The sequence below is a fragment of the Maylandia zebra genome, linkage group LG12, assembly GCF_041146795.1.
Source record: "Maylandia zebra isolate NMK-2024a linkage group LG12, Mzebra_GT3a, whole genome shotgun sequence".
NCBI lineage: Eukaryota > Metazoa > Chordata > Actinopteri > Cichliformes > Cichlidae > Maylandia > Maylandia zebra.
In genome coordinates this window covers 24,945,396-24,969,287 of record NC_135178.1, presented here as the reverse complement: position 1 = coordinate 24,969,287, position 23,892 = coordinate 24,945,396, and the positions used below count along the sequence as shown (strand labels likewise).

Genomic DNA, 23,892 nt, shown 5'->3' with positions numbered 1-23,892 from the left:
CATGTTGTCTTAGTAAAGATTCATAAACCTGCACATAACAAAATTTCAGGAAATCAGCTTTTTTCGTGTGCTTGAAAGAAAAAATATGGGTCCATATGTCAGATTTTTAAATTGCTCAATATCTGTATCGGTACTGGTCTCAAAAATCCTATATTTGTTGGTTCTAATAGTAATATCAAGTTTTTTTTTAGCTTCTATATCTATACATTTTGCAGTCTGTTTTTCTTCTGACTATAGAAAGGCTTACATTTGGTAGCAAGCACTTCTACTTGACAAAACAGTAATCTGTGGCATAAAAGTGATAATTAGAAGGAACCATAAACGCGATAGATGTGCAAAAGATAATATCCAAAAATTTGATATCCCAAATGATGAAAACATTTAGTGGGTTTTATAGTCAGTCTTCTATATAGTAGCCTATAGTCGTCTTTTGATAGTCCTTTTTGTCTGGTGGGAAAAGAACAACATCCAAACAGCTTGAGTTTGTTAGTTTTGTATTTCCTGATTTGAAATCTTCCTCTGGGTACCATTACACACTCACGTAATAAATATCAGCTGAGCAATCAAATTTTTTTATTCCCACAGACAAAAAGAAGTAATAATAAAATGTTCTCTTCTGTTTCCTCACAGGATTTGATTCTATTTGTGGTGGTAGAGTTAAAGTGCACGCACCCATACGTGGAAATGTGCGCGCGCATGTGTGTGAAAGGAGGTTCTCCCACGCCGATTATTAAATAAAGTTATAAATACTGTGCCAATAAATAACAATAACTACAGTGACAACGTGGAACTAAATACCAGAGCAATGACCATCTTCCCTTTTCACTCAGTCCACTGTCCAGGGCACAGGCGAGACGTTCAGGGAACCACTGCTTTTTTCTGTTACTGTACTCTGAGGTATCATAATATATAAAAAGGAACTTTTGCTTTAGATTGTCACACTTGGTGGGACTGGATATAAAACTGGATAGATCTTAAAGTAAAGTTTAGCAGGACTTCAAAATATGTACTAAAGTTATTGTACAAAATAACGTCAGCTGATTCTGTGATGGTCAGGTGGGAACTTTTCTGATTTTATACACAGAATGATTCAGCTGGTGGTGCTAGTCTTCTTGCTTTGCCCTGCAGCAAGATAAGCTTGGTGTTGCTGCAGTTTCAGGTTAGATTGGCCCTCCAGCTCACAGAGGAGCTTGAGAAAGGCAAGAACTACTGACACAAATGCTGTTCGTAACAGCAGCACGAGTTAGTCCAACCAGTGGACCAAAGATTCCCTATAGAGAGACAGGTAAATAATGGCCAGGACTCTCACAACAGCAACCTGGAGAGCCTGCTAGTAAGGAAATATTGGTTGGAAAGTGCTGGGGAGTTAGCTTCACTGCAGAATGTTATGTTCCAGAAAAGGCTGGCTTATCAATCAGAAAGCGTAGTTACAGTTATGATTGCAGGAAGTCAAACGTTTCTATTTCAGTTTATAATCTTGTCTGAAAAAATGTTGACATTAGCTAAAACCTCTCTGGGAGATGTCAAATAGGTAGCCTGTGGTAGTGTTTTTGCTTTTTTCTGTGGTGTTAGGAGACATTTCAGATGGTTTCTGCCTGGTGGTATTTGACTGTGTTTTTAATTTGTTTTTAAAAAATGTAAGTACACTGTGTCTGTAGAACACAACTGGGCATTCCTCCAACGTGGTTGACTGGAATCATTTGTATATCCTTGCTCCTAGTCTTTGAGGAGCACCCACTCTTTTTGAAATACTAAAGCTAGTGTTGCTAGAGTGTTTGTGAGTGCATGCTGGGTTCCAATTGTGCTTTTAATACTATGCTTGCAACGTTTGATATTTTGAATGTATTTATATAATAATACATACAGCATAAATTGAGCACTACTACATAGTAGTATAGTATTCTGATCAAAAATTCAAAGTTGTTGGTTATTCAGAATAATCATTATACATATTTGGAACACAGCTACATGTTCACATTGTCACTGTGAACAATTATGCTATCCATACCTCTACAGCGTCACTGTTGTGTAGGAATCTGTAGCCAGAGGTGCTGTGTGTGTCTTTATTCTTTAAGTTACTGTATATATGGAATGCCTTCATGGAGGTCACATAATAGTTACAGGTAGGTCCATGAGTATTTGTATAATAGCGGAATATTTGTGATTTTGTCTCTGAACACCAGCATTTTCAATCATACATTTAGGATCTGATTGTTGTAGTATTGCATTACCTGTTTAGGACTTAAAGCCATTTTCTTCTATTTTCAGAGGTTTGAAAGTAGTTGGCCAAGATAACATAATTTGGTTTTGGTACTTGGATGAAAATGCTGGAGATCTAGAATCTGTGAATGTCACCAAGTGCTGTGTTTCCTCCTTGCAGAAGCTCTGCCAGGCTTTTGCTGCAGTTGCCTTCAGATCCTTGAGAAGCTTTTTCTCATTTCTATCAGCCATGCATGCCTGTAGAATAACATGGTCTCGACCATGTTTGACAGATGATGTGACCTGCTTTGGATCAGCTGAGCTGTTCCTTTCCATCTCTATACTTTTCTCCTCCAATCATTCTGCTACAAATGAGTCTTTCTGTCATCTGTCCAAAGATGTTTTTTTTTACTCCAGAACTAATCTGGCCTTCTTGTTCCTGAATGTAACTCGAGGTTTGAACACTGTTGTAAAGTCACTGTATTTTCATTCATGAAGCTTTGTGTTGTTTGTAGACTTTGACAATGATACACATGTTACTGAGATGGTTAGATGTTATTAAGGTGTAATTCTTAATCATGGAAATAATTCTGTCATCATGCACTTTGTCTTCTGTGAGCTACCCAGGGCATTCCTTCTTTTTAAGAATGTACAGATTGTTTATTAGGTTACTCCTAAAGTTTTTGCTATCTAAAATAGCTTTTTCAGCACATTTCACTTGCATCAACATCTCTCTGGCCCTCAAACTGAAAGTTAAGTGAAAAGCTATAAAATGGCAGTTTAACAACTTAAAAAACATTGGACTAACAACAGAACAGGTCTCACCTGTACTGCTTTTAAATTCTCCATTTACTTTGGAACTGCTGAAAATGGGGGACTATGTATAAAAATGGCTGAAATTCCCAAACAGTCAATATAATACTTTTGCCAAACCTTTTGAATTAAAGCAAAAAGTCACTTAAATCAGTTCTGTCACACTGCACTTCAATCACATGTTGACTGCTTATTTTAAAATCCACCGTGGTGAGGTAAAATTACAAAATTGTCCTTGTTCAAAGAAAGACTTGTGCAACTAACTCTGAGTATGCCATACAAGTATAGGCTATCAACATGTAACAGCAAAAACCAAACTTATAATGTTTTTTAATTGTATATCTTTCTATTTGTATTAGGGTGATTTGAAAATCTTAAGAAGAAACATTGAAGTCATAGCACACATGTTGCTGTAGATTTGTTGCTGGGCTAGTTAAAGCTAAAGTATATTTAAGTACTGTGGGTCGCTTGGAAGAAGCTGGACATGTAAGCATAGGAGAATGAAACAGTTGACATAAGGTTTAAATGAGAATGGCTAGAAGCTTGTTGGAGGCAGTTACTAATCACTAGGCGGAGGAGGATAAAGGCTAGGTGGCTACCTATTAAATTCAGCAGACAATACTGACAAAAGTAAAACTGAGTCTGTCCTGATTGAAAGAAATCACAGCTAGTGGCAGAAGATGTTTAGCTGGTTGCAACCCTCTCCTAGCTTGTTGGGTTTTTTTTTTGGTTTTTTTCCCTCGGGTGTGCAAATGTTAGTAAAATGGAAATGCAAATTTGTGCACATGTGCACACACAGCTGTACTCATGGAATTGTTTGCTTTTAGAGGGGATGTCCCCTGAAGCTCAGTCTGGATTGAGGGTTACTCAGTAGCAAAAGTGTGACTTAAGTGCGGTCTGCTGCATCGGGAAATGTACCCTTGCAGAGTTGCGTGTGCCTCGACTCGAGCGCAAGCATGCAAACAGCACCATTACCTCAACCTCTCTGCCTCTCTCTCTCTCTCTCTTTCTCTCTGCCTCTCTCCCTCTCTCTCTCTCTCTCTCTCTCTCTCTCCCCCTCCATACCTCTCTGTTTTCTCTTCTCTATTGTGTACACACTCCCCATCTCTCCCTCTCGCTCTCTCTCAAACAGTCACACATACTCGCGCTCTGCTCAGCTCTGAAGGATCAGTAGCTTATAAACTGGCTGCACTCAGCAGTCACTCTATGTAGGAAGAGGAAGAAAGGATAAATTGCTGTGACTGGATGGAACAGAATTCCTTTCTGGATTGAGTCATACTGGGCTGGGGCTTTTTAGTGAAGTGAACCACCACAGGTTCACCGTTGGCTTTAGCCAGACAGAACCGGGCTGTTCTGTGCTCAAACCGACTGAATTATTTCAGAATTATTTCAACTCTGGCTGGCTTGGTTTCACTGGACTGTGTTGAGTTTGCCTGCAGGCCTGGGGGATAAAGGGCTGGAATGGAATTCCCCCCCTTTTTTTTTTTACCTCCAAGATTTTGCATCACGCTCTCCCTCTCTCCTGCTTTCGTGCTGCGCTCATCTTCTCCTTTGCACTTTCACAGCAGATATTCAGTGTTGCAGAGCAGACAAAGGCAGCAGCTCTCAGTCCTGTTCTTGTGCTTGCTCCTTTAAAGACAAAAAAGGAGTGGGGGATTTTTCTTCTGTTTCCCCTCGCTTTTGCACAGAGGGAGCTGCTATCGTGACAAATTACCTGCAGAGCTTCTTGTAGTTTGTTATCCACAGGATTTTTGGATGTCATTTCTTTTTTTCCGCCTGCTTTTTTTTCTTTTCTTTTTTCTCTCTGCACATTACTAAACTCTGACTGTGACAAAGGAGCGGCACATATTTTACCTGTGTTTATTGCATTACATCTGATATATCTTGGCTACCTTTACTATTCATTCATTTGGCTGGTAGTGGTGCTTTTTGTGGTGAAGCCGGGGTAGGCATGGCCCAGCAGGCAGGCATGGGGGTGACCCACCAGGACACCCTGGCAGTGCCCCCCATGCCGAAACACTCCGGCCTGAACGAAGACCTGGTGAAGATCCTGCGTGAGAACCTGCTGCAGCCGGAGAGGCCGCGAGGACACCGGCGATCGCCCTCCTCCATCTCCCCCCGCCTTTCTCCGCGCAACTCGCCGCGACTGCTTCGCCGCATGTTGCTCAACAACAACATCCACAAACAGAGGCGCTTCACTGTTGCACATACATGGTGAGGGCTAAACAGACAGGTGTTCAGTGTGCTGGCGGCTGTAGATGTGGAGCTGATAAATGGGAAGCTGATAAAGGGAATGTGTCTTGTTTGTTTTTTTTATCAGACAACATGTGGTCTAAACCACACCCGTGGCAAACTTTCAAGGTCGCAACTGTGTTTGTTGAGCGCTGTGTGCGCGGTGGGAGGCGGCAGTGTGAAAAGCCATTTGTGTAATTAAACTTTGTTCGCGGTTTGACTTCAGTGCTTTTCCTCTTGCAGAAATGCCAGGTATGTGTGTGAGCGAATCCCCCTGTTAGCTTTTCTTCATGTCTAAACCCTTTTCCCACCTCTAGATAATGAGATCCTCTCTGCCTTTTCCTCACGGTAGTGCTTGTCCCCCTTACTTCTCTCATTCTCCAGTGTCCCTCTGCACTATGCAGCCCCCCCATCCGCCTTCCTGCGCTGTTGCTGCTTTTATCTCTCTGCGATGTATAGTCATGCAATATGTCACGAGATAAACCCCAAAGCTGCCTGTCTTGTTAGGTAATTCAAGGCAGGAGAAGCCATCCATCTCTATGTTTATTCCCTCCTGCTGTGGGTTTCTCTGCACACCTGCCTGCCTCCCTGCAGTTTTTGACTATTAATTAGTCTCTTCCTGGCTGTCTATCAGCCTCTGTTGCATTTACCTCATCCCTTCCTTTCAAGTCGTTTCCAGTCTCCAGCCTCTCTCTCCCATTGCGCCTTTTCGCCTCCTCCCCACTCTCATTGTTTCTCCCCCTTAATCAATTTCACCCCCTCCGCTACACCCCATCCCCTCCTCCTCCGCCTCACCCTCCCCATTTTTTGCGACTCATCTCTCTTTCTCTTCCCTCTCCATTTTTCTTCCATCTTTCTCCTGCCTCTTTCCTTCTTTCTTTTTCAGAATGTCTTCTGTCCCACTTCCTCTACTCTCAATCTCTTCAGTGATTTGTCTCCCTTCTGGCATTTGGATCTGGCTCATGATCAAAAACTCATATTCTCATAAAGAAAATCATATATCAGGATTTCTTTACTCCCCGATCTGTTATTTATTTCACCCTTTGATTCTACGTCAAGGTGTGTTTTATCCAGTCATCTGCCTTTCACTCTCCTTTATATTCTTTTGATTTTTATCATCATTTTTTTCTTTTTCACTATTAATTTATAAATCTGCCATTATTGGTCATTTGTCTTGTGCCCTCTCTTCTTTTTCTTTGCTCTTTGTAGCCGATGGCACAAATACCTGATAAAAGATGTACAGTATCTCATGGCTTCTTGCTATTTTAGTGCAGCCTCCTGCGTGTTTGTACCATTTTAATTTTGTGAATTAATTATCCATGTGCAGATTCATACACTTTCTGCGCGTGTACATGCAAATGTGGGTGTCTGTATGTGATTATTAATTAAGCTTATGTAACATTCGACACCATCTCTCCCGAGTGCCACTCTAAAAAGGAAGCTATTTCTCGCTCTTCCATATTAAGAAGCAGAAATGTGTTTATTCTTGGATTGGGATTTTTCTTTTTTTCCTCATTTTTTTCTAAATGACGCTCAGTCTTGTGGGGCACATCGGCTTGGTTTCCTAGAATGGTATATATCTTTAACAGGTGAAAATACGAGAGGTGCAAAAAGAAAGGAAGTGACACTGGTGGCGTGATGAGTCATTTATTATAGATGAGAAAATAGCAGTGATGTTTAAAAAAAACCCATCGTGACGAGTTAGCTGTTCTATTTTTGGTGACTGTCGCTCAACTGATTTTCTTACTTTGCTTAAGATGTATATGGAAAAAGTCTATCAGGAATTACTACACTCTTATTGTTAAGGAAGATGAATTGTGAGAGTATTTTTTATTGTTATTGGAACATCCCATAAAAAGACCAGTATTGTCTGCAAAGCCACACCCTGATGGGAATAATGTCCCCTGCAACCCAATAAATATTGAATACCCATAAAATAACCACAAGCCTGAGAGATGGTCATGCAACATCCACAAATAGATATACTCTCCTGAGACTGATAAAAGAAACACAGAAGTGTTTCAGCTTAAACTGCACAAAGAAAATGTGGATTATGACACAGAGGAGTAGAATCAGGTTGTGGCTTAAGCATTTCGTCCTTCTTGTTTTTGCTTATTCAGTTCAGGATAGCAGTGGGGCCTAACCTATCCCATCATAGGGCGAGAGGTGAGGTACTCCCTGGGCAGATTGCCAGTCTAACACATAGAGACAAACAAGCATTGATGCTCACAATGTAGAATCACGAGTTAGCCAAACATGCATGTGTTTGAACTCTGGGAGGAGGTCAGAAAACCTTGTGGGAACCCATGCAAGCACAGGGAGAATATGCAAACTCTGCACAGACAGCCCACAGCTGGGTGGTGGATTTGAACTCAGGACATTTTGCTGTAAGACACCACAACTCTGTTTTTATATGTTCGTGTCTTTTAATAAAACACTTTTAAAATTCATAATGGATGTTTGAAGAAGCTCTGCAATGGATTGGCCATTGCTGAGGCTCTCTGCCTTTGACAGTTGGGTTACCTGCAACCTGAGTAGGGTAATTAGGATGGATAGTTGGATGAATGAATGTTTAATTAGTTTCTTTCTTTCCCCCGATCCTGGTGAAGAAAACATCTCTGTCCTTGAAATGGAGAGACCAAATATGTTTGCTTCAGGGTGACTGTGTGGATCTGTGAAATGTGTATTTGGTTAGATACTGGTATTTGGATCATGACATTTGGGGTGAGAGAAGAACAAGAGCATGAAAGAAGAATGGCCACTTAATAACTAACTTGTTGGTCATGTACCTGTGTTGTGTCTTGACATTTGAAAAAAGGCAGCAGACAGAATATCAGACAGAGATAAAGAGAGTGTGGGAGGAAAGCAGAAGAATGGCTGTTTGTGTGTGCATGTGCGAGCAAGGGAACGGGAGAGAAACAATTTGTTTCTAAGAGGGAGACACCATAAAATGGCTGTGAGCGGTCTGGAGGTTGACAACTGCAGTGTAATTTACTCCAATCACCTCCTCATTGTTTTACAGCTGCAGGGAATCACAGACCACTGTGGTGTAAATCTGGTGACATACACAGTCCTCGGTGGCGCCACTCCACACTTCATTAACAAGACAATCCTCCTCCACGGGCCGATTGGTATGATGTACAGCGTCGCTGTTCTTAGGGACTCGACATTGTGAAAACCATTCACAAATTGTTTTACAGTCACTGTGAGAACACTTTAGAGAATGTATCCCAAATGCTGATTGGCTTCTTTGTTCTGAGTGAATTTGATTGGCGTAATTATTTGCAAAGACATAAAAAAGGTATTATGGGGGATTTTATGGAATTTAATGGTTTACAGAGTTCCTCGAAAAAAGGGTTTGGCCTCATTTAATGGCGACACTTTTAAAGTCCCAGTTCTTGGGAAGATACAGCGATGATATAATAGAATTCTGAAAGAAGTAAATATTTGAGCTGGATTTCATTTAGCTGAGAGGATTTTAAGTAGAGTGCGGTAGTTCTTATTTAATTGTTGCCGGCATTATCGTAACCTAAGCTGCAGGAGTACCTCCAACAGCAGCAGACGCATTAGTGTGGCTTTCTTTATGGAATTAGGTAGTATCTACAAAATGGGGTGTGCTGACAACAGACTTAAGACTCAGATTGGCACTGTGCCCTGCAATAAAGGGATGTATTACTTTGAGAGCCACCAGAGTCAGTTGGGGGGGGGGGGGGGGATTGGTTTAACCGGAGAGCAGTTGCCAAATTAAATGTATGTGGGGGTTTTTTGCGTTGTTTTTTGTTGCATATGTACACATTGATCACCAAGAGGCTTCTCTACCATTTTGGTTGTGCGATACAGCGTGACCGGAGGTTAATCGCTTTCAAGAGTCACGTCCCATGTCCTGACACTGCGCTTGCAGACCCCCGCAATGGCTATGGTTGAAATGTGCCCGTGCTCTCTCTGAGGTGCTCGTCAATATCCCTTCTCAGCTCTTCTGCTGAAGAGTGCACAAAAAGGGAGCGTCGAACGGTGTGCTCTCACCTTCGAGTGACAGACACACTCACGACTCTTTTTTGCATTCTCTCCACCAGAATATCTCTGATGATATCCTGTTTTCAACTTTCCTCCTCACTGACCCTGAGGTATTTTTAATGCTGTTGCACAACACCGTCTGATGCTGCATTGCAACAGTGTAAGTGTCTCTTTATGTAAGAGGAGAGTGGGGTTTCAGCGAGGGGAGAACAGGTGGCTTTAGCTGGTGGTGCTGATGCCGGGGCTTCTTCCCCCTGCTGAGTGGTCCGACTGCGGGGGTTTAGGTGGGGATAGCGGTTGGACCGTTGAGGAGAGATGGATGTTGAATTGATGGATGCGTGATTGATGTGTGGATAAATGCGGTAAGGGTGGTATGGAGGGAGGGAGGCAAGGTAGAAGAGAGGAAGAGCGTGGGAGTAGAGGACCTGAAGCTAAACACAGTGGTGCTAATCTAGGCAGAGCATGACTGTCTTCACTTCACTTCTCACTTGGTTATATCATCTCTCTTTGTCTGTCTGTCTTGCTTTCTCTCCCTCACTATATATTATTTATTTATTTATGTATTTTTTCATTTTTATCTTAACGCGGCTGACAAACTTCCTACAGTAATTGTTGGTCAAGGTTTCCCATTTTTGTTCACAACTTATCCGTACAGCTTAACAGCCTTATGACTCATAGCTGGCCATGGTTGGAGTCTAACAAAACATGCATTTCTTTTTTAAAGAATTAGTTTGACAGTAGCTCCAGCTAGTCAGTGCTTCAGGCGTGAAACCTTCAATTTTTTGTTTTGTGTCGATAAAACAACACCGTGTATAATGTGTTATGTAAGACGAGCTTGGTAGGCAGATATGCTGAGGCGCAGTATCCAGCTAATGGCAGTAGTTTTATATTTACTATACAGACACGAGAGATGCATCGCTCCTGTGAGCCAGCTCTGCCAGAAAATGGATACGTGAAAGCATATTTCTCAAAGCGAACAGGTTAATTTAGCAAAGTTTTCAAACAAGAGGCTTGTCATGCTTGATTTGTTGTGGATATTAATGCTAAAATCATCTGCTTACTATCTGCAATAACACCAAAGCAAACTGCAGATAATGTGACATCCTCTGAGTTTTCCTTGTCTGGCATGATAATATCCAATTCATACTTCACACATTCCTAACAAATTTTGTTTTAAAGATGTAGCTTCTACCTTCGATTCGTTTTTTAGCTCGCAGCTTTCATCCTGCTGTGCAGTAAGACGGATTCTACAGGTTTTATCAGCCCAAACACCGCTCCCCTCCCAGGAGAATAGAGCGCCTGTGATTTGCATACATATGAGCATTTGAGCCATGCTGCTGTGGCTGCTCTGCTAACAGTCTTGGCTGCACGACACATCGGCACAGTTCAGGCTTTTCCTTTCATGACCAGTCAGATTTAGAACAATCAATAGCATGTACACGACTTCGCATGGATTCACTCAAACGTACACAAATAGATATGTGCATGCTTATTCTGTGTCATTCTCTCACTGTCAGAGATTAGACAGGACCCCGGTTATATGACTCAGCTTTGACTTTGTATTCTGAGGTAGTGGCCGAGTCAGTGTTGGCTGAGATGAATAAGAAAGCTAAGATTATATAACTGTGTGACAGAGAGAGACTGTGAAAGAGGCAACGATAAGTACGGCACAGAGTGATGCTTGTTTATGTTTTATACACTGTATTTTAGAACTTACCAGAAATAATATTTTACTAATGAAATGCCCTCTAGAACAGCAGTAATCTCATCATCCCATTTCCTGTACAGTTTTAGAACATAACTGCATTGTTTGAGAAATTATTAATACGTCAGTGGCTCATTGCCTCAGTATAAATAGAATTGGTCACTCTGTGCTATCAGCTGACCTGGAGTAACTGCAGAGTGGCCATTCATTAAACAGATTACAGGAAGGCTTTTCGGCAAAGTGACCTTTGCCTATAACCACCTACCTGACTTGCTGCTGAACACGTAATACAAATGTTCTTAAATTTTTTTATTTTGTATTGGGAATCACTGCTTTATGAAATGCCAAATTAGTATTCAAAGACATCTTTTGAGGCTACAGAATAAATTCTAGTCAGGTAATCCGAGCCGGACTGCCTGATCTTGGGTCAGGTACAGGTTGAACTGTGCAATTTAGTTTTATGATCAACATGAATACTTGCCGAGAGGATGTGATAAAGTAGAAAGTGATACACTGAGAGAATTGCAGTAATAATAATTAGTTTAGTCTGGACTTTTTTCGGCCCCACGTGTGGTGAATGCAGCCAATGCAGGTTAGGGTATGAATGACCAAAGGAAACCCAGGATGTGAAACTAACGTCAATAAAGGGCTTTTTTGAAGGGAAAGTAAGCAAAAGGAATTTGCTGATGCTATCGTGCTGACCATTATTTCACAGAAACTGAAATTGAATTCTTGTTTTGTAGTTGATGATTTATTGTGGGCAGCAAACTGTTTTCAGCTTCTGAAATAGGGCGTGTCAGTGAAAGGTTTGAGAGCCACCATAGCGTAACGCTAATTATTTACTTAAGGCCGAAGTTGATGGCTCAGTCATACAAGAGTGAAAATAGGTTGGCAACCTCCTTACAACAAAACGAGTTGTTGCCTGTGGGTTACATTTAATTTTTTTTCTCATTTTATAACTGATTGGAAGTTGTTGCAGTGACAAATCGGTCACCCAACCTCAGTCTCTGGGTGACCTCCTTCAATTGCAAGATGATTGCATAGATCGCTTTGTGGGAAGCAACCTGTCTCCAAACAATCCAAGTCAGTCCAAGTCCAAGTCAGACTGACTGCAGTCTTGCCGGCACATTCCAATTAGTCACAGTTAGTCTTCACCAGTGAGTGCAATTTGTCTGCAGAGCGTTGTTTTACAGTAGGAGACTTGACATAACTGGTTATATTTCCATATAATAGCAAGGTTGTTGAGCGCCTATATTTTTTCAGTTAGATTATTGTCTTGCAGCATCTGCATCATTATCTGTGGTGGAACTTCTGTTCCAAATCTGTGATCTGGACTTTGAAGTGACTAATGTGAATTTCTGTTTAATGTGATTTTCTTTCATTTTGCTGATTTTCTGCAATTAGTCAAAAAAAGAAAGAAAAAAGAAAAGTGGCGTGCTTAACTTCAAACAATAAAATAATCAAAATGCCAAATTGTTAATATTGACTTTGAAACTCGAATTTCAAAATGACATTATATGTTATATAATGTATTCAATATTTCATGGCAATAATAAAAAAGCGCACGTGTTGCCTCAACATTTCTGATGCATGTATGAGCGCAACCTGCAATAAAGCACCAACTGGACCGAATTCATGATGCTCAAAGGTGGCAACAATCACATTAACAGAAGTAGACTGTGAAAGTATTTTAAAAGTAAAAATGTTAAATTCTCTTTCCTCTGTAAGTTTTGCTAATTTTAGCTGTTTCAGTAATCACTGTACTGTCACAAACAGATTGGATGTAACCGCCCCATTCACTTAGAAACAGACTGACTCTTATTGCTGTTTAGCACGTGAAGCACCAATGCTGCTTAGAAGATAGCAACTGATTGAGAATGGTTGCAGGGCTGGTCCTCATTTAAAGACAGTGAGATCACAAGTTCATTGTCCCCAGTCGCAGTCACAAACCACCTCTTGCCCTTTTTTAAATATTGAAATAAGTGGATACGTCTATATTTGTCCACCTGAGCTTGTCCAAGCTTCTGTGAGTTCCCGTTGCCCTCGGTCCCCTTCCTTCACTTTCCACGTTTTTTCACATCAAGCCAGAATTCAGTGCCAGCATTAATAAGGTTCACATCTATTACATGCAAAATTTCTATATGGCTATAGAAATATGGCTCTGAAAACCAAAAGAGATTGACACTGCTTCAGATTCTGCTTGCTGATGTGTATTTTCAGCCCTTAAAAGTCATGACGCCAGGCTAAACATTGTAATTTCCCTGAAGCACAGTTAGCCGCAGGTCTACAGTGATCCGTAATGAAGGGGGGGGGTTATGTGCATATTGATAATTATTTGAATCCAACAGGTCCAGACACATGAAGGTGTTTTAGCAGCTGTTACTGCACTACCAGATTTAATTAAACGATGACCAGAATTAATCTGCATTGAAGAGGCCACAGCTGCGGGGGCTTCATCAAAGGCCTTTTGATATGTTGATGTGTTTTTGATTCAACCAAATTACTGAAAGATTCTGCCTGTGCTTGGTCCGACATGTCAGCCATTCATATGCTTTTGTTTTCATCTTGTTTTGTGCAGTACGCATCTATCTACCTCTAGATTGATCGGCGTATCCACGTCAGAGTCTACATGTTGGACATTGCCGTTCTCACCCACTGCCCCTTTAGCGCCTTCCCACTTGTTTTCTTTAGGGGTTTTTTTGCCGCACCTTCATTATCTTTTCGAGCCGTGTTATATTTCGGTTGATTTCACCATCTGAACTTCGACTTGAATGCTAAGGGAGAATTCAGCCGCTGATGAGGGGGCTGTACTGATAACTGCAGCTGCACCAGGGCCTCACCATAATAGCCTGAGGACTGAGAGCCTTGAGAAGAGGAGTGGCGATGTAAGGGGAAGCTGTTAATCGCTTTGAGTATCTTTGTAACAGATTGCAGATGGTCGTGCACTCTTTTAGGCGTATCTGATGCAGCTACTGTGTAGTTTGAGAGGTGCTGGCTAAATTTCCATCTCTTTCACAGCTCCATTCCCACCACAGTCGAAACATTCCTAAATGTAACAAGAGGGGAGGAAAAAAAAGAGAGAGAAGATTTTCAAAACTCAAAGAGACACTTCAATGTGGCCTAAAGCTTCCTTTATCATTTTTCTTTGAGAGAGCCTTATTAGCTTGAGGTGAGATCCATTAATGATGCATGGATGTGGTAAATCCATTGGTCATGTGTGATTATAGTTGGCAGGCTCAGCTCATTAAACAATAATTGAAAGTAGCACCCTCTCCATTCATAATGCCCATTTTCTCGACTTAGAAACCATTAGTTTAAGGTCTTCTTTTTGTTCAGGTCAACTCACCTCTTCAAAAGAATATTGAACCTGCACACTAGTTGTATGATAGATAGAAAAGTTCTCTAATATTTGGATTTGAGAGGCAGAAAAGTTTGTCCATGTTATATTTGGAAAACATGTCAAGATGGTTGAAACAGTCAGGTTTTGGTTTATCAGCATATTATTAAGACGCAGATCTTTTGGGGATTGCATATGACCTAAAAATCAAATATGTGGAGCTTTGAAAACCAGTTGTGAATAAGGCGGCAGCTGAAAGTAGCTCTAGATATTGTAACATCTGCAAAAAAAAGCTGCTTTGGTTTGACACTGTGAGCTGCGCGTACACTGGACACTCGTTGCACATCACTTTGAAACCGATGGCTGGTTGCTTACACATATCCTGGGCACCGGTTGCTAGGTGACCCTCTAATGTACTTACTTTAATGCCAATCAACAGTGTTGTTCACTCTCGCTGGTAGATGCTTCAGTGGCTCGCCTGAAGTTTATCTCATATCCCAACCACTTCGCAGTTGCCAAATATCATTCACTTTCTGTGGTCTCACGAATCACTTCTGGTATTTATGAAGAGGGCTGCTGAACGAAAACGATTGCACAGACATCTGGTAAAACATTGGGGGTATAAATATAAATGGGGGGAAAAAGTTGTGCAAATTCTTTACCTTTTTTCTACATTTTTTTTTCTACAATGTGCTCTTCCACTCTTCATTTTCCTTAGGTTGGCACTCACATAATAGTCATCTTGTCTGTATCAGACTTTTAAGACCTGGTTTGATATTTAAAAAATGCAGACATGAGCTCACGGTGTTGTACAGCTTCTATTACCTGATCAGTTATCTCCAGTCTGATCCTGTTGAATTCAATCCATTTCACTTCGCTCCAGTCTTCAGTGGTCTTATATATTGACAGGGAAAACTGGCATTTCTAGGTTGATCCCTAATCCTGTTGGTGAAACACCTTTGTGACCCGGTCATTTTCTTTCACCTTTTCCTTTTTATCTACCCGAATGGGGTCTTGGTCCACCTCTAGCAGTTCTAATGAGGTGCGTGTCCAATTAAGATGCAGCTGCCTCCTGTGTTGTGAGAGCCATTCTGTTATTGATGTCATCCCTTGATCATTTTTCACAGCTGCTTCCAATATCCTGCTCTTTATGAGAGCCTGTTTTCATCTTTTATGTGCTAGCATTTGTGTGCATATGTGTGCAAATATAGACTGTGCAAATACATCTGGTGGCTTTGTGTTTGTGCAATATGTATACGTGCATATTCAAATTTCTGTATGCGCGTCTTCCTCCGTGCATCCTTTTTAAAACATTTTCTTGTGTGTGTGTGTGTGTGTATGTGTGTACTTGTCGGTGTTGGTTCCTATCCTGATTACCAGTCTTACGCTGCCTGTCTGACCACTAGGGTTGTCTCCTTTGATTGCATTGATTTAGTGCCCGCTGCATGCTGTAATGAAAGATGAAAAATGAACAGCATGCTCTGACTATGAGGTAATTGGCCTGCACCTTGCTTCTCATCGCTCTCATGAGACTGAGGGTGAGGATGTTAGGAGACATTAGTGTGCGAGGGAATCATGCGAGTGCTGCTTTGTGCGAGCATCTCTGTCTTTTGCTTTTTGGGGGCGGGGGTAATAGGAAACATTTAAGGCTTGTGATCTTCATGCTTCTGTGGGATTTTAGTGGCAAGAGCATGAAAATTGGACGTGTGTTCTGACAGCCCGTGTTCTCTCAACCCAATGTTGCTCATGCATTGCTAACACTATAGCACACAGTTGGCTGTCTATTAAGCACACGTGGCTAAACAGGGTACCGTCTTATGCAGCTTTCTTGCAATAAATTGCACTTTCATGAACAGAAATTTTTTGCAGGGCTGTACTATATTTCAGTTGAATTTCAATTGGTTTTAGTTCTCCACCCAATTATGTGGTGAAGGCTGGATGCAGTAGGTGGGATTCACTACAGGACTGTTTTATTGGACTGCATTAGTTTTAGCTAGTTCTACATAATGGGTGTTTGTGTGTGTGTTTTGTGGAAAGCAGCACCATAAAAAAGAAGCTGATATTTGCATTGCAGAGCCACTTTGCTGTGTGGGCCAGATGCTTGACTGGCAGGATTGTCTGTGAGTGAGCAGATGGTTTGGAAGAATAAGTCTCGTCAGAAAGTGGATGGCGGCCATGCGATGATCACTCTCACAGCAGACACTAGCTTTCGCATCCAGATTTCTGTCTTTGATTTGGTTTGGAAACAAAACGCTTTGGTTAAGGTCAGGTAAATCTAACTGGTCTGAATGTGAGTCACTGACCTTTTCTTTCAAAGCAGAACAAAATAATTTCATCGCTTTTATCAGTGCACATTTGGTAAACGGACTGGTTGTTATATAGTGCTTTTTCACTATTTAAGCACTCTGTACAACATGCCTCATTCAAACACTTTTTTTTCTACACTTAAAAGTTTGTTTTTTTTATCTGGCATTCACATACAGTCATGCTCTAATGAACGCATCTTGCTTGAGGACACTTTGGCATACAGACTACAACAGTCAGGAATCAAACCACCAACCTTCCAATTAGCAGATGACTAGCTCTACTTCCTGAGCTGAAGTCACCCCTAAGACAAGACTCACCCATAGTTTACTACAAAGTACTTCAGCAGAAAAAAAATGTGTTATGTGTGATTGTCTCACTAAGGTCTCAGCCACACAGGCCTAGGAACTGGTTCATGGCCCCGGGAATCCTCTGATTGCTAAGGAAAGATGTTTATTCACTGACCGATTGGTGAGAATTGCTGTTGCTGGGTGAAATCTGTGACAAAGAGGGTGCTGCATCACAAACCTTCTTGTTTTTGTCTTCAAAAACTCACAAACTAACCAGCTAAATGAGTTGAAGCGGTTTGATGTAAAAGTTTTGCTGTTGAAACCAACATATTTTTAAAGACGCAACTTTTACTTTGAAAGGGATCAGTCACCGTTCCTGGTTTGCATATCCTTCTTTAAATTATCAAAGAGGCTAGGTGGTGAGAATTTGCAGTCAAATTGGTGTCTAGCATTTTGCAGATACCCACTAAAGCAACTGGAAAGAGGATTTTCAGTCAGCACTGCATACCTCTTTGTGACCAATAGTAAACAACCGCTCACCAAATGGTCAGGTATTACACACCTTTCCCTAGCGACCAGTGGTTGCCATGGGCTCACCTTCCAGTCACTAGCCCTGCGTGACTGGGGCTTGAGTAATTTCACAGGGACTGCCGGGAAACCTCCAGCAGCCACTTGAATTTGGCTGGGGAATACATATCGCTTAGTAAATAATATATTTGCAATCTAGTAAAGCTAACAATATTTCATCATTGCAGTAAAAGAAAATGAATGCTGCGTGCTATCCAGTAAATGTTGAGATTTGTGAATACATTGTAGACCCAGCTCCGTGCATTGTGTCCAGCTACATTAACTAGCCTTTGTGCTGGGTTTTAGGGAGTGCCTGACTAATGGCCTGGAGGGAAAAGATTAGTTCAGGGTGCTTAGAACTGATCTCAGCCCTCCAATAGCTTCAAATGGATGCTCATTGCAACTGTCAAACCACAGGAGAGTGAAAAAATGGTGTATAGCATATGTAAGATATAAGCTTACATATGCTATACACCATTGGGCAGGTTTTAGACATTTTAGTCCCTATTTCACCGCGATATTTTTCAAATTTAAAGCCAACCATATTCACAAATTTTACAATAGGTACTCAGCATTATAAGTTGCTTGACATAGCATTACTCTCAGTCGCTCAGTAAACCTAGCTTGGATTGTATACAGCAGACTCTTATTACCTCTTAGTAGATGGCGCAGCAAACTGAAAAATGTCTGCTCTTCAGTCCCAAGGCTCACTTGCTTGGCAACACACAGTGCAGTAATGCCCACACACAGTGTAAACAGGGAAACAGGAAACACACTGGAAAATAGTTACATCACACTTCCCCCACAGCACACAAAAGCACACGGACACACTCATACGCACAAACTCCAAAAGTCTGCAGGTTTACTTCAGCCAAATATACGTTTTTTTTGGAAGTGTCAGACACGAGTGTTTCCCTCCCTGTTAACATGCTTTCAGGATCTTGTAATGCAGGATATGTAAATGAGATATATTTGTGATACAAGCTGTTAGCCTTGCTTTTAGCTTGTCGTCAGTTCATGCGGTGAATTTTTTGAAAAGGTTTTATTAATTCAGTGCTGTTTGTAGGTGGAAATGGTCAGGCAACATCCACTTCAGACAGATGAATGACAAGAGAATTACAAATTACCTCTGATCAGACGGCTAGTATAAATACAAAGGATAGTGCAGTGTGTTGGGGTTTTTTAATCAAAAGCTATCCGCACGGTTTGATGGCTTTGAAAGTATAAAATCATTTCTGCAGAAAAAGCTTTGTCAGTCATGTGTGCATACTGTACTGTAGATAAGTCTGATTAAACACTGCAATCTGCAGCAGTGCAACAGGAACCTCTTCTGTTAAAAACATCCTCTCCTGGCTTCAGCATAGGAAGATTTGGAAGCCTGCATTCACTGATGGTTGCTGAATGTGGTCCTCCTCCAAGTACCTAAACATCCATAACTTTTTGTGCTGTTCCTGGAAAACCTTCATCTCTTTCCTTGGACTACATGTAGCAAGCTTAGAAAGTTGGGAGGCCTTAAAAAAAAACACCAAAAAAATAAAACAGATGGTCCACTTTTTCCGGGCTGTAAATTAATTTTGCTGCACAATCGTGTTGGTTCTGCTGCTCTAATATTTGAATACACTGTGGCATTAGGCTGTGTTGTTTGCTGATCCCAGCAAACAATGGTTTTCATCAATATAATATTGCAATATCAATATAATATTGCAGCATTAGACTGACTTTAAAAGATAAAAAAAAAATCATTTTGCTTACAGTGAATACAAATGTCTTTTATATCAGTTAGTAAGCTAGCTAACAATGAGGGATCACAGGTCGGTGTGCATTCTGATCCGTGGGGTAATAGTTGCTATAAACAATTTCAAGGTAAAACAGTTAAGGGGTGGTTGGTGTTAGAAGTGATGGGATTTAACTGGCTGTAGCTTCGTATTCAGTGTGCACACACGATCACTGACAGTTAAGGTAATGTGTAATGGTAATTCTTTCATGTTTTGTATTAAATTCTCTCCTTTTTACACTGTCTTGCTATTTTCTGACTCCCCAACTACTACTGCCAGTAAAAGGATTACTGATGACATGCATGATTAAAGTGGATGAATACTTTGAGCACAATCATGCTCCTAAATGTAGACAGTTTAGGAGTAGACAAAACTGTAATATTATTACAATTCCACTCGTCTTTCCAGTGACATTGCATGGCCATGCCGTCGCTATATACAGTATGTAATTGGCAGTAACAGCACAGCTTCATCAAGAAAATAATACTTTCAATCCAGGATGTAGCCTGTCCAGCACTTGAACGTTGCCACAGGATGAGAGCGAGGTGAGGTAGAGTGATTCACACGATATGAACTCTGAATGACCTGTTCTGGCTGAAAAGCTCCTGCACTTCAAGAAGCCTGCATTCAACGTGTATAACATTATGATGTTTTTTCTTTTTAAATCTACAATAAGCAGATATAAGGCTCAGTCTGAGTGAATTAATTTTGCACTCCTGGTAGCTGTACTCCATAATGTTTGAAGCTGTTAAATTTCCTTTTTTTGTCATCTTTTTTTCTGTGTTAGCTACTGTAGTACAAACAATTTTGGGTCAGTGTTATTTCAGTTCAGTAGTTCTTAATGTTTATCAAAAGAAACATGAACATATTAGGTGTAAAGTGCAGATAGTGATTACTGGTTTTAATTAACAAGTGTCTAGAAATGCCTATTTGTGCAACTTTAGAGGTTACCTGAGTAATCAATGAGTGCACCAGCTTGAAGGAAGGTGTCTGACTGATGGATGCATACAAATACAAATATATACATTACCAAGCATACATTCCTCCACTTTCTCACAGTATTATAGGATTATAAGAACACTATTATGTTTCTTGGTTTCTGTATGCCGCTTTTGCTGGCATGTGATTTTTTTAAAATGATATTTTATTCTGATTTTGTATTATAAGTAAACTATCATATTTTTTTGTTAATCAAACTTGGTTTCTCCATAAGCTAACTTTTTCTTACTGCTTCTTCCAGTGATGTAACTGGTAGCCTGTAAAGCTGTGCTTTCAAACTAGTTTCCCCATCACTGCATACATACTGAAAGTACACTTAAGAATGCATTAAGCCTCAGAAAAAATAGAGCTGTTGATTTTAGAAAGCTGTCAGAGGACCTTGTCACGTTTGAATTGCTCATTGATTTATGAGAAAAGGGCCTTCCTTCGACTGGTCACTGAAAAATATACCCACTGGTTTCCGTGACAACAGGGAGCTCACCTGGAAATGAACTCTTCATGCCAACAGTGCTGAGGCAGTGCTGTGTTTCCAAGGATGTTGAAAGGCTTTGTGATCAAACGCCCTCTTGCTTTCTTACCGTTTGTGGAAATATTGCTCTTCTGTTTCACTGTTGCTTTGCTCGACCTGATTTGAGCTTTGATTGCTTGTCTTGTATTTTCTGGAGTATGCAACCTAAATTTCAGCACTCATTTATACTCACTTTTGGACTGTAACTCCGCAGAGTAGGTGGCACCTTGGTGGAGGTCATATTTTCCCGTCTGTCAGTTTGTAAGCAGGATTACACAAAAACCACCTGACTGATTTTGATTAGATTTGATGGAGAGGTAGAGCAAAGGCTGGGCAAAGGAGGAACCAAGATCATTTTGACCTGGGTCATTTTTGTTTTTGTTTGTCTCTTTGTTTGTCTCTTTGTTTGTTTGTCTGTTTGTTTGTTTGTTTGTTTGTTTTTTTTGGGGGGGGGGGGGGTCAGAACAGATTTGAGAGACTGAGGAAGACTTGCAAATAATTGCCATCTAACAGTTAAATCCCTGTCCTGCTGTAACTATGTCAATGTTTGCGGAGGAATTTCTGAATTTCTGTTTAAAATCTATGAAGTTGTGGCTGGAATCTGAGTGTAAATACTTAATGTGAATTTGTGACTATTAATCTTTATTATCACAATTAGATTGCATGGACCAAAATGCTAACTTGCCCCATTCAATTACAAACTAATAGCAGACTGACTCAGTTTTATTGCCATTTTATCCATGGCTTGACACAGCAAAGCTGCTTTGAGGATGACAGCTGACTGCGAGTGGGCATTTTAATGGAAAAAGGATCCAAATTCATTGCAAGAATTTTGTTCAAGCCATAGTCTTCAACCACTGCTTTCCTTTCCTTCTTTATCTAATAAATGATTTATTTTGTATAAAAGGTGGAAAAGGTTCTCTGTCAAGGAGGAGAAAATAGTTGTTTATTTGGCTTAGATCACAATAGAAATGTTATCGTGTGTGTGTTACAGCGCCGAGCTGTCACTGGACTTAAAAAACACTGCTAGACTCCAACCTCATTGTGCTCTGGCATATTGAATAAGCTGGAAATAAGGAGCTAATTTTAGAATCCAATGTACCTTGATGTTTGACTAAAGAAATAATGGCCATCATGCCACAGCGTCTCTTAATTACTTCTGTTGTGGGTTTGATTAAGGCGCCGCGGTGCCGTGTCGTCTCTCAGGAATGAAATGTGTGTTGATATCTCGGTGTGCTGGCCCTTATGTGCTGGTGTGCATTTATGTGTATGCAGCTGTCTTCATGTTGCAGTGGGGGGTAAAATTGATTTGAGAGCCAGAACTACTTAATCTTCTTTTAAAATTGGTATTTGACAGAAAGCTTATCTCACATGCCAGAGAGGAGGATGTGGAGGTCTGAGGGGAAGGGGAGGGGGGAGGGGGGAATGGAAGGAAGAAAATGAAAGTGCGATTGGTGTCTTTTGCATCAGTGGCCTTCTTCTGCATTGGCTTCTTTGTTTAGACTCTAACTTGTTTCTGCTGCGTAAAGCAAGGGACTTGCAATCTGTGTTTCTTTTTTTTTTCTTCTTGTATGCAGAGGGACACACAATATATCGAAGCCAGATGTCTTAAAGCAGTATTCATCCATATTAAAAGTCCATCCAAGAAGCACACATAGTTTTTCTTCCTCTTCTGAAAGAAGTATATTGTGGTTTAGTGTGAGAGAAATCTGATTTCTCAAGCTGTTAAAATGAATTTCACTCTCCTGGTGTTTGGGCTGACACGCAGAGATTGAACAAGGGCTCTACTGGAATTTTGCTATGAAAGAACCAAAGGTGCTCTTTGCCTCTTGTGAATGTTTCCAACAGAGGTTATAAGGTACGTCCAACTGGGAGAAGACCTGGTACACATTGAATACGGTTTGCAGACTCCCACGGGAGAGGCTGATGGATATAGCTGAGGAAAAGGATGTCTGCATTGTTTAGCCTTCTTCGGCTGCATCTCGGGCTCTCAGACTGCCCCGCTGGATTTGAAAAATGAAGGTGTTGGCTTGCAGCTTTGTTTGATGGGAGCAATTAAAGCTGTAAAGTAATTAACCATTTAAAAGTTCAACTTTTTTTTTAAGTAATCCCCCCTAAAGCTTAAAAGTTATTGCAAATACTCTGAATTATCTTTAATACTTGAATGCAAATCCTTCACAGTCAGTGATTGCGTGGGAGTCTGGAACACCAAATGCTGAGTTTGCTGCACTGTGATGCTTGGCGAAGCCTTTAATGCACTTGCCTTCAGTTTAGTGAAAAGCATACTTGATGAGACTTTTTATAACATTTAATGTTTTGCCTTAGGAAGCGAATGCTTTGCTTTCATGGTATGTTTTAAGTGACTCTCGGTCAGCACTGGAGTGGCCCATCCTGACAGTTTTGCAACAAAATCTGAGCAGAAAGTTCTACATGCTTCAGAATTCATGCTTTCAATCAGCAATCATATCATCAATAGACCCAGTTAGTTGCCAGCAATAAAAGCCACAGAGAACCATTGCTTTCCTGAGGTAACACAGTGGTGTCGTTCATTACCTCACAGTAAGAAGGTTCTGGGTTTGAATCCACCATCTGCCCGGTAGTTTCTCCCCTTGTCGTGTGGTGTGGGTTCGTCTGGTGTACTCTTGCTTTCCCCCACAGATCAAAGAAATCCAGAGAGTGGTATTAGATGATTTTAAAATTCCCCATAGGTGTGAATGTGTGTGCAAATTGTGTCTGTCTCTGTGTTAGCCTTGCGACAGACTATTGACATGTACAGGGTGTACCTAAGCCCCCGTCACCCTGAATCAGATAGGTGGATGGATTGTTTCTTCACTTTCCGGTACAAGTTAATTGTGGTTTCATTGCAGCTAATTTAGCTCTTTATTTTAGCCGTGCGTTGCATACTGAAGGAAACCTTCTCAACAGTAGATATTCATAAGGTACGTATTTGATTGTAGATGCTGATAATAACACACCTACCTTGTCAAAAGTGTTCCTTACTCTGCGTTGGGCTTTTTTTCACCCAGGAATGCAGTTTAGTTTTCTTCTGTGGTCTCACAGGCCTTTTTTGGGTTGCTGAGCTGGCCAGTGCAAGCCCTCTTTTTAACAATGCCCCAGGCTGTTGATATGGCACCTCCTAAAGTTTCTAT

The 23,892-nt window shown here is 40.9% G+C and overlaps 1 protein-coding gene across 4 annotated transcripts in view; it reads left to right on the top strand.

Moving 5' to 3' along the window:
• Positions 1–23,892, top strand: part of pde4d (phosphodiesterase 4D, cAMP-specific) — a 207,250-nt gene that overhangs the window by 96,945 nt on the left and 86,413 nt on the right. Inside the window, exon 1 of one of the 4 annotated variants that reach the window (XM_004547217.6) lies at positions 4,175–5,226. The exons of the other annotated variants lie outside the window; for them this stretch is intronic. Within the exon in view, the coding sequence (XP_004547274.2) occupies positions 4,964–5,226 (263 nt within the window). The 5' untranslated portion in view covers positions 4,175–4,963. Of the gene's footprint in view, positions 1–4,174; positions 5,227–23,892 lie in introns of those variants that run through there. 4 annotated transcript variants of the gene reach the window in all.